General features: G+C 34.5%; 1 protein-coding gene across 1 annotated transcript; it reads left to right on the top strand.

The window, feature by feature from the left end:
• Nucleotides 1-7,406: 7,406 nt before the first annotated feature.
• On the top strand, nucleotides 7,407-10,106 carry LOC149193327 (laccase-12-like). The gene is made up of 6 exons (XM_089406575.1): nucleotides 7,407-7,682; nucleotides 7,990-8,141; nucleotides 8,247-8,491; nucleotides 8,604-8,732; nucleotides 8,823-9,767; nucleotides 9,873-10,106. The coding sequence occupies exons 1-6, from the start codon at nucleotides 7,560-7,562 to the stop codon at nucleotides 10,001-10,003; spliced, it is 1,725 nt and encodes a 574-aa protein (XP_089262701.1). The 5' UTR covers nucleotides 7,407-7,559; the 3' UTR covers nucleotides 10,004-10,106.
• Nucleotides 10,107-10,343: the final 237 nt, after the last annotated feature.

Below are 10,343 nucleotides of genomic sequence, written 5' to 3'. Positions count from 1 at the left end.
ACGAAGGAACTTGCAAGGTCATTCAATAGAATTAAGGCACAAATTGGAGATATTCAATGAAATTTATAGAGTCCTTCATTACAGAAGCCACAAGAATGTTGTAACATAGTGAGTATTGGTTCAAAAATAAAAATATTAAGGGAGAAATATGAAGATATTACTTTGTAAATCCTTTATGGATGCAAGTTGGCATAAGTTTATACCAATGACGTCAATAAAGAAGAAATGGAGGGAAATTTTTTTCTTTTTTTTGAAGTATGTCAACTATGAAGGAAGGTATGAACTTGTGTTCTTTCATCAACTTCATTTTCTTATGCATTTTATAAATGGATATGAAATAAACTTGCCACGTTAGTTACTCAATAGTTTGAAGAAAACGGCCCTTGGTATATAATACAATTCTAGGAATCCGGAGAGAAGTATATACTACTATCGATTAGTCAGAATTTTAGTTGAAGCTAAGTTGCACTAGAAACATGATAATTGGGAAGCATTTTTGATAAGGAACCATTTCAACATGGAACTTCAAGAGATAGAGGTCCAATGTTTAAAACATAAAAGAACTAGAGAAAGGGTTTTAGAAGTAGATGCTCTGAAACCTAAACCCATAAATCTCAACAAATAAATAGAGCAAAAACTCAAGGGATCAAAATGCAAGAATAAGAAAACTAAAGCTTCTAAGGAAAATTTTCTAGAACCTATAATTTCAATTTTGGATGAGGAAATAAGAGATGAGATTAGGGTTTCAAATTTTGAACTAAAAATACATGAAGTATTCCCACAAGTAAAGAAAAGAGGAATGTTACAGAAGAAGGAAAAAGGGAAACTAAGGGTGAAAAAGAAAAAAAAAAGTAAGAAAAAGTAAAACCCCTATACAAAAGCCTTAATAAAGTGAAGTTGTATAGAAGAGTGAGGAATTTGAAATTGAGCCTCGAAGGACGAAAAGGAGCATGAAAAATGTTTTGAATAAAAAAGGAAAAGGATAGTTTTAATGTCCAGGATAAGCCGGTGATTGAAGTAGAGGGGTCTGACAAAGAACAATGCAGTCTACCAGAAAAAAATAAGTATTTGAAAAGGTAAACAAAAAGGGGCCTAGGTATAAAAATATTTCTATGAAGGACAATAAGATAAAGTATCCTAAATTATCTAAATCATCACATTCAGTACATCCAGAGTTGGAATTGATAAGAATATAAATTGATGAAATTCACAACAAAAGGTATATGATTACATCGAATATATAGATAAGGATACACAACATTCAGTTTTTTATCAGGTACCATCCCCCTTTGCCTATAGTCCACCATGATTTACTTTTGAATAGAAACATACAATATAAAATTATAGAGAAAGATTAAAGACTTAGAAGTTTTAGACCATCATATGAAGGATGAAAACCAAACTTTGAAAAATCACAATCAAAGAATGTTAAAGGAATGCAATTTTGGTATAAAAAGAATCATAAACTTAAGAGAATCAATAAAAGACTTTAGTTGAAAATTAAAAATTTAAATTCCATGTTATTGAAGGCAAAAACGTGGTGGTTAATCTAAATGAAAAATCAAGGATTGGAAAGTGGCAACTTGGACATTCTAATCCAAGCAACACAAACATTAGAATGGAAAAATATGGTTTCAAAATTTGGCCTTTGCACAGGGACATGAAAAATCTACAATGTGGCGGAATGTTGTATTCGTGAAATGAACTATTTTTGCCTCTAATCATCCATTATTATGTTTGTCAAAATCCCTAGAAATTTATCACATCAACCACCTTACACTATATTTCTATTTTTTTTAATAAAAACTCATGCTATGAACTACATGAGCTAATATACCAAATAAATCCAAGATAAAACAACCATTCTTCTTGTATGTTTATATATTCTTCCAAATAAATCCAAGATAAAATGACCATTCTTCTTGTATGTTTATATATTCTTTTGTAGAATTATTTGAAATGTCATAAGATATGGAATTAGAAATTCCATAGCTACATATCATTATATATCCAATTATTGATCATGTATCTGAGTTACAGATTCAATTAGAAATGAGCAAGGAGAAGTTAGATCAAAGGTTGGAGCTTGTTGCAAATGAGAACCCTAAGCTTCTCCACCTTCCAGTGCAGCTCCAATGGTTTATAGGATATCATAGGATCAGACTCAAAGGCACGGTTAGAAGAAACCATGAGGTGGCAGAGTACGGAGACAAGTAGTAGAACAATTGGACCAGTGGCATGAGAGACATATTGGATCCACTTTTCATTCTATCACATTTGATCATGATAATGGGTTTGAGAGAATTATGCATTTAATCCATTATTCGTGCATTTAACCTCTCATACATGCATCATACGTATCCTATATAATTTAATTTTTTATATCAACAAAACCTTCCTAAAAGCATGCATCCCATATCTCTTATCATTGTTATTTAGAATTGTATAAATACCCATAGTATGCACTATGGGAAAAAAATAAATTCTGAAAACGTTTATCTTTATTATTAATACAAGTTTTTCTATTCTTGGAGTTAAAGTGATGGTGCAAGTGCATTTTATGTGTTGTTTCACGTTTTAAGAGTTTTTAATAACATAAAGTTATATGAGTTCTCTAGCCGCACTTTACCGAGCCAAGTGACCCCTACGTAAGGAAGAAATTTCTGATTATTTACCTTTCCTTTAATTTTAGTCAAATCAATGTGTGCTTGTTTATAGTACATGTTACTTATAGCTCGAGTGTGAGTGCAAAGTGAAAGATACCTCCATGATCTATTAAATTGCTTAAGGAATTATTTGATTTGGTTGTAAAACTTACGAATAATTGAATTACTAATTAGAATGAATATGCAATTATCTCAAGACATGGAATCCTTATAGTCTGATGGTTTAAAAGCATTTAGGTTATGACTTATTTTATTTGTATTTCCTTTTAAATTTTGTTTCATTACTTAATGATTAGATAGTTTGCAAAATGATTTCAGTGGCTAAGCTAGAAATTAAATATCACATATATTTTGCATTACACTTCATAACTTTACAAACTCAAATTGATGAATTAATTGTAATATAATTATCAAAAAATAAAATTAACCAACAAAGGTCTTATTTCTAAGACAATGATTAATCATTGAATCAGGGAAATATTTTATTTTTTTCTCACCTTCTATCATCCAATGGGTACAAGATTTTTGAAACAATACAATTCCCTCCTTCTTTCTCTTGTATTCCATTTGATTTATGAGACATGCCTCTTCTTTGGTTAGTGTGTTTGCTCAAACTTATATAATATTTTTTTAACTAGATATATCTCATGTGTTCCTACAATACCACCTATGCTTGGAAGATATTCCCAAACTTTGATTTGATCCCTTTTTTATGCATCTCTTTAAATATTTCATTTTTTGTTGAAAGGGTTTCATTGTTAAGCCAATTTCATTTATTGGAGCTTGCAACCATGTCTAAGCTTTAACAAATGAAGGAGGGTTTTGGAATCCAAAATATTTCAAAATGAGAAAGGTATTTTCATAAGGAAATTTTTAAGGTCTATCATGGGGTGAATCAACTAGTGATCATAGCCTTTGAATGGAAACATAGAGGTCCCCAAGAAGAGATATTTTTCCAAAATAATTTCATAAACCGACAAATGATCAAGTAAAAAAGCTACATGATGAGAGCCTTCTCATGTATTCTTCCAGGTGAATGTACCATTCATCATTTCTAGGTCCACCAATTTTAATGCTTGCATGGTTTCCTTGATTTTTTTTGCATCCCAATCTAGTCTTCTTATGCCTCCTCTTTTTTCATCTAGGGACTTGAATAGGTTGAATATCCTCCTGCAATACATAAGAATCCATCTGACATCCAATTGAGCCCTCAAAACATTCAAAGAAAACTTATTTTCCCCCCCAAATGTGTGGCGCATACATGTTGGATATGTATCCTTTCTTGCTAGTTCCCATTAATCAAGATTTATCCATGAAGATTATGGGGCTAGCATAATAGTCTTTGAGATCTAACTTGTCGAGATGTAAACAAATAGCTAGTACCCACACTTTCCCATTTTCATCGATATGTATGCTTTCAGCTTCCTTCCAACATTTTTAGACTATAGCAATGACCATTTAAATGGAGCTTCACTAAAGCATTTGGTTTCTTAGATCATCATGATATTGAGTTAGTCTTAGTTTATTCTACACATGAGAAGCCTTTGTTTTCTGTTACAATTGAGGCTTCACATATTCCATGAGATAATTTTCATTAGGTAAAGGGAGAGGGCAAAGAAAATGCCTCTGTCATTAGGGTAATTCTCCCCGAGTGTACCATAATTTTTCCAAGTTCATGGACGAGCTTCTTATTGCTGTGATATCCTTGGCGTCAATATTCCTTGATTGGTTTGGTTGATTATTTAGGATTATTCAAATTGATTCCTACGTTGGATGGAGAAGTGACTGTTGTCATAGTTTATAGAGGATTTTTTTTCATAACATTAATAATTGCATGTTTGAGGATTTGAATTTGATGTTCTGGGATTCCTTTAGGGTCTTTGCTTCTCTAATCTCTTGATATTTCTTATAGGTCAAGTGATTCCAACTGTAATTCCTCAATTCCATTTGGGTTATCTTGTGTTGGTGCTTTCATGATGATGACCTTGTGATTTCTAGTGGTGATATCATCTAATGCTTTGAGGGTATTACGGAATGTGAAGGTGTTAGGTCATCTTCATACCTTTTCTTCCTAATAGAGAGGAATTTGACATATTATTCCCCAGTACTACTAGAGGATTTTCTAATGATTTCCCCATAATGGTTTCAAAGATATGTTTGACTGTGAATACCTATGTCCATTTGCTTAGATTCTTGGGCCTGTTAATGTTTAATCCTTGAATTTACTAGAGTGGAACCCTTAGAATCTTGAGGGGATCTAGGATTTGATGTGTCTTTGAATAAGTGCCCATATTCATGGTAGCACCTACATCAAAATGGAATGTGCTCATAATCTAGTAGTTTTTCCTAGATTTCATCTCCATAATATATGTATGTTGAAGATATAAGGGGCTGAGAGAAGTCCTTTTATGCACATAGTCAAGCATATGATGTGTGTCATCCCCTTTTTGTGACTTTAGAAGCTTTAACATAATGGTCCAAGTTATCTCCAATTCTTTCAAGGGTCTCTTCTTCCCAAAATTCCTAGCGAAGGGTATAGAGGCGGATCGAAGCTAGTGCATCTGTGAAATTTTCCTTGTTAGGGCTAAATCTTTCCATCTGAAATGTGAGGTAAAGCCCTGCTAAATTGAAGAAGTATGTCCTCCCATCAAAGATCCTAGTGCACTATTCCAAGTTTCAAAGACTGTTGTGAAGTATCTGTTAGCTCCTAGCTCCAAGTCTAATTTTCCCTTGGGTTTCAATTTATTCTAGATCGATGTAATGAGATCCTTCTCTGTTAGCTAGAATCCCAAGGATTTTCCAATGAGGACATGATCATGCATATATTGAATGTATTCTCCTATCTTTGTTGTTTTGATATCAATTTTTGGGTCTTTGGATGCCTTGGGTAGGCATCAACGTGAACTATAAACTTGCCATGCAGCTCACACTAGCGAGTTCATAGGTGTTTGAAGATTCATGACTCCATTTGGTGTTCCATTATGTGGTTGTCGGGGTTCTCCTAGGTCAGATCCACCACCTATCTAGGCATCTCTAAAGGGGATGTTATGATAGGAAGAGAGAGGACTTACCCCTCTAACTTGGCACATGAGAAATTGCTAAATAGATGGACTATCAATGAAACCTTGATTACGTATAAACCTTATTCACAATTTTTATGACTATTTCAAACTTCTCATTCATTGAATAAATGTTTTCACCTCCACATAATATTATTAATAAACTTCTCCCATTTAAAATTGATCGAACACATCAATATTGATCGAACGCATCAATATTTAGAATGATGTAAATATATTTAATGTTTTTAGATAAAATCTAAAATTACTCTAAATTAAATAAATATATATTAAAAAAAAATGTTAACATAACCACCAAAAATGTAAACATTTTTAACAAAAGTCAAAGCCTACTCATTCATTATAACAAGTTATTACCAATAAAATGATTTCCATTCAGAATTAATTAGGTATCATGTATTGCTCATGATGACATTGATGGATACCTTGATTGTGAAGTGACACCTAAATTATAATGGTGAAGTTTTACTTTTCAACATTTAATTTAGAAAAAAATGTGAGAAACTTATTTATATGGATGTTAGAATTAAAAATTGTTATTTTAATAATTTTGAACTGAATTTAAAATCAAATTTATTAAAAAAATATTTTAATTATAATTTTAAAGAATTTTTTAAAACAAAATTCATTTAAAAAGAATTAAAAATATATTTTAATTATAATTTTAAAGAATTTTTTAAAACAAAATTCATTTAAAAAAAATTAAAAACGAAAATATAAAGTATTTAAATTGTTATTTTTATTAAATTCAGAATTCGTTTAAAATTATAGGTTAAAAAGAAAAAATGTTTAAACTAACACTATGGCCTTCTAAAAAAGCATATAGATCTTTGAAACAGTAAGATAACTTCATGTGGAGGTGCACATCTTAATTAACAAACGTCAAGTACTTCAATTCAATTTTGCGATCATTATGACATCGTCTTTCAACATCCAAATCCCGGAAAGAGCCGTATCTATTTTTATGCTTTACCTGAAGGCATTGACAACAAAAACGTCATCGGTGAAATCATAACGAAATCTCCCTCATTCAACACAGTTAACGAAAGTCAAAGACCAACCTTCAGGGTAGATTTATACACAATGGAAGAAACCAGTAAGGTGCCGTGACCAAGTGTTAATATGAGGAACAACAGTCTAGATGGGTACTTTTCAAAAACAAAGAAACAGTCCCAAATAATTAGTCAAATGCTTTAGATTAGCTTCACCACATAAGCATTGACGAAGAAGTTTCAGTGAGCTGACACAAACCATGGAAAGTACGATAGCCAATGATACCCAGAAATGACTCGCATTAATTATAGCAATTCTTAAGTAATGGAATAATCTATGAGCTGTTAGATTGGACTAAAGATATGATTAAAAAAGTATAATAATATTATTCAAGTTTGTGGGAACGAGGGAGGCCTGAACGGTTGTATTCTCTCTCACGCTATTTCGGTTCAACTACTCCACTGTACCCTCTTCCCGGATACAGCACACCATGACTAAGTTTGTGTCGCAATGCCTAACTTCACCAACTTTAGGCCTTCCTAGCAACCCCTAACAAATTCAACGTAGACTAAACTTAGTTGAATTGCTAATCTACATGTATAAATACTTGCTCACCGTTCTTTTGCATTCCATCTTTATATTTTTCCTTAGCCATCTCTCAATCAATTGAGGCTAGTCTTTTCCCAATAATAGATTTTAGTGTGAGCATCATCTTGGATTACCTTCTTTGCATTTAAATTGAGCCTTTTCCGATATTTGGATATTAGGAGGCCGTTCTCATATTTTGCTGGCTTCATCTCTGCAAAATCTATCTGCAGCAATGGAGGCGTTTAATCAACATGGTTGTGCTCAACAGTTTGCAGCCAGATTCGTTCGGATGCACTTATGCCTGACCTTGCTGACAGCCTTGGCACATGCGAAGCTACACAGTCACACATTTGTTGTACGTCTTCGAAATACTTTCAATATCTGACTTTTTACATGTGTTAATTATTTGTTAAATGGATGTGTTCTTCATGGGAGAATATATGTTTTGATTCCTGCGTCCCACTTTGAGTATTATTTTACGCTTCTGGTTTTATATATGTGATAATTGGGCAGAGAGAAATAAGTGCCCCTCATATTTTACCTCATGTTTTCTGGGCGAACGTTTAGGAAGTGATCAAACGATAGGAAATGTTATGCATGCATGCCAATCGCTGATTTGTTAACTAAGCTAATGCTTTGCTGCTGGTTGATTTAAAATGCAGCTTCAATCTACGCCTGTGAGGAAGCTATGTGGATTACATAATATAATCACCGTGAACGGACAGTTCCCTGGTCCAACGCTCCATGTTAGGAACGGAGATACCCTTAGGGTAAAAGTCTACAATAACGCGCAGTATAACGCTACAATCCACTGGTACGTCTCTAACTCCGCTGGATTACATGGATATTAATGCATTCAGTATTGAGAAATGACATACCAGAAGTATTTGTAAACATTTGTATTTGTATTTGCTTGCAGGCATGGAGTAAGTCAATTTCGCACAGGGTGGGCTGATGGACCTGAGTTTATAACCCAATGCCCTATTCGTCCAGGAGGAAGTTACACATATAGATTCACCATCACTGGCAAAGAAGGGACTCTCTGGTGGCATGCACACAGTTCATGGCTTCGAGCTACTGTCTATGGAGCCTTGATCATCTACCCAAAGCTGGGCACCACATATCCCTTTACCAAAGCTGATAGGCAGATTCCTATTGTTCTAGGTATGTTAAAACGATGTTATTTTCTTCATTGTTTAAGCAATATTCTATGGTGCTTGATTTCAGTTTCATTTCCTAATGTGATTGAAAATTTTGATCCTCCGTGCATTGGCAGGTGAATGGTGGAATAGGAATCCTATTGATGTTGTGAACGAAGCAACAAAAACAGGAGCTGCCCCGAACGTTTCAGATGCATTTACTATAAATGGACAACCGGGAGACCTATACCAATGTTCCAGTTCAGGTACATTTATCGCTATATTAATCAATTATAATTGAGTGAAATTCTTTAACTGTTTCTAAATTTAGTACTGGCAAATGATGGAATATACAGATACATTTCGTGTCTCCGTGAAGGCTGGGGGAACCAATCTCGTACGCGTTATCAATGCTGGAATGAATACTGACTTATTCTTCTCCGTAGCTGACCACACAATGACTGTTGTGGCTGTGGATGCTTTGTATACAAAGCCTCTTCAGACGAATTTTCTGATGCTCGGCCCCGGGCAGACTACCGATGTACTGATAGCTGCCGATCAAGCAATAGGCAGATACTACATGGCTGCCCGTGCATATTCTAGTGGGCAAGGAGTTCCGTTCGATAATACAACTACCACTGCAATTTTAGAATACGAGGGAAGCTCTTCTACATCAGTTCCAGCCATGCCCATTCTTCCATTTTACAACGACACACAAACTGTGACTAGCTTCGCTGATGGTCTCAGAAGCTTGGCCTCAAATGATCACCCAGTCTTCGTTCCTCAGACTGTGGATGAGAATTTGTTCTACACTGTCGGTCTAGGATTGATCAACTGTCCAGGACAGTCTTGTGGAGGTCCTAATGGATCAAGATTTGCAGCAAGTATGAATAACATATCATTTGTGCTGCCAACGTCGTTTTCAATCCTTCAAGCTCAACAACTTGGCAAGAAAGGAGTATTCACGACGGACTTCCCTGATAACCCTCCCATGCAATTTGATTATACTGCTCAGAACATAAGCAGAGCCCTCTGGTCCCCAGTGAAAGACACCAGAGTGAAAGTCCTTGAGTATAATACAAGGGTGCAAGTAATTCTTCAGGGAACGAATATATTTGCGGGTGAAAGCCATCCTATCCATCTCCATGGTTATGATTTTTACATCGTGGGAGCAGGCTTTGGGAATTATAATTCTCAAACAGATCCTCAGAAATTCAACCTGGTGGATCCTCCTATGCGCAACACTGTGAACGTTCCAGTCAATGGCTGGGCTGCAATAAGATTCGTTGCTGACAATCCTGGTGAGCATTTGTTTCGCTGTATTACACTTTCTTTTTCTGTTGTCTCTGATTCTGAATTGGCCTGAATGCTTTGTGCATATTAGTAATGGTGAATGTGTATTGCAGGAGCTTGGCTGATGCACTGCCACTTGGATGTTCACATAACATGGGGATTGGCAACGGTTTTTGTGGTAAACAATGGACCTGACGAACTTTCGAGTATCGAGGCACCTCCTAGAGATCTTCCGCTCTGCTAAGGACAACTGCGATGGATGCCGATCAATCTTTCTTTATCTCCCCATAATTTTCCTAGTTCATTCTTTTGTCATTTATTATGTAAATTTTGATTTTCCTGGTTCATTCTTTTGTCATTTATTATGTAAATTTTGATTCTTATTGTTTCGTGGAAGTTGTAATAATTTTCCGTGTATAATAATCTTGTGTCAGTCAAAAGATCACGGAAACATGTTTATGTAATTCAGTTAGAAAGGACATTCATATGCTTTTTCTCTGGAGCTTCATGAGAGCCCTTTTATGCATTTTACAGAGTGAACACATTTAAATGCTTGGACTTAATTTCAATTAAATGAATACATA

The sequence above is a fragment of the Pinus tabuliformis genome, chromosome 2_2 (genome assembly GCF_031772625.1).
Source record: "Pinus tabuliformis cultivar Carrire ecotype Pingquan chromosome 2_2, CPIR1, whole genome shotgun sequence".
Classification (NCBI taxonomy): Eukaryota; Viridiplantae; Streptophyta; class Pinopsida; order Pinales; family Pinaceae; genus Pinus; species Pinus tabuliformis.
The sequence above is the reverse complement of the archived record's forward strand: the minus strand, read 5'-3'. Positions and strand labels throughout refer to the sequence as shown.

Bases quoted from the DNA above. Each gene is read 5' to 3' on its own strand.
- LOC149193327 (XM_089406575.1), top strand. From the start codon at position 7,560: ATGGAGGCGTTTAATCAACATGGTTGTGCTCAACAGTTTGCAGCCAGA. The intron at 8,142-8,246 runs GTACGTCTCTAA...ATTTGCTTGCAG, and splicing joins TATAACGCTACAATCCACTG to GCATGGAGTAAGTCAATTTC. The intron at 8,733-8,822 runs GTACATTTATCG...TGGAATATACAG, and splicing joins ATACCAATGTTCCAGTTCAG to ATACATTTCGTGTCTCCGTG.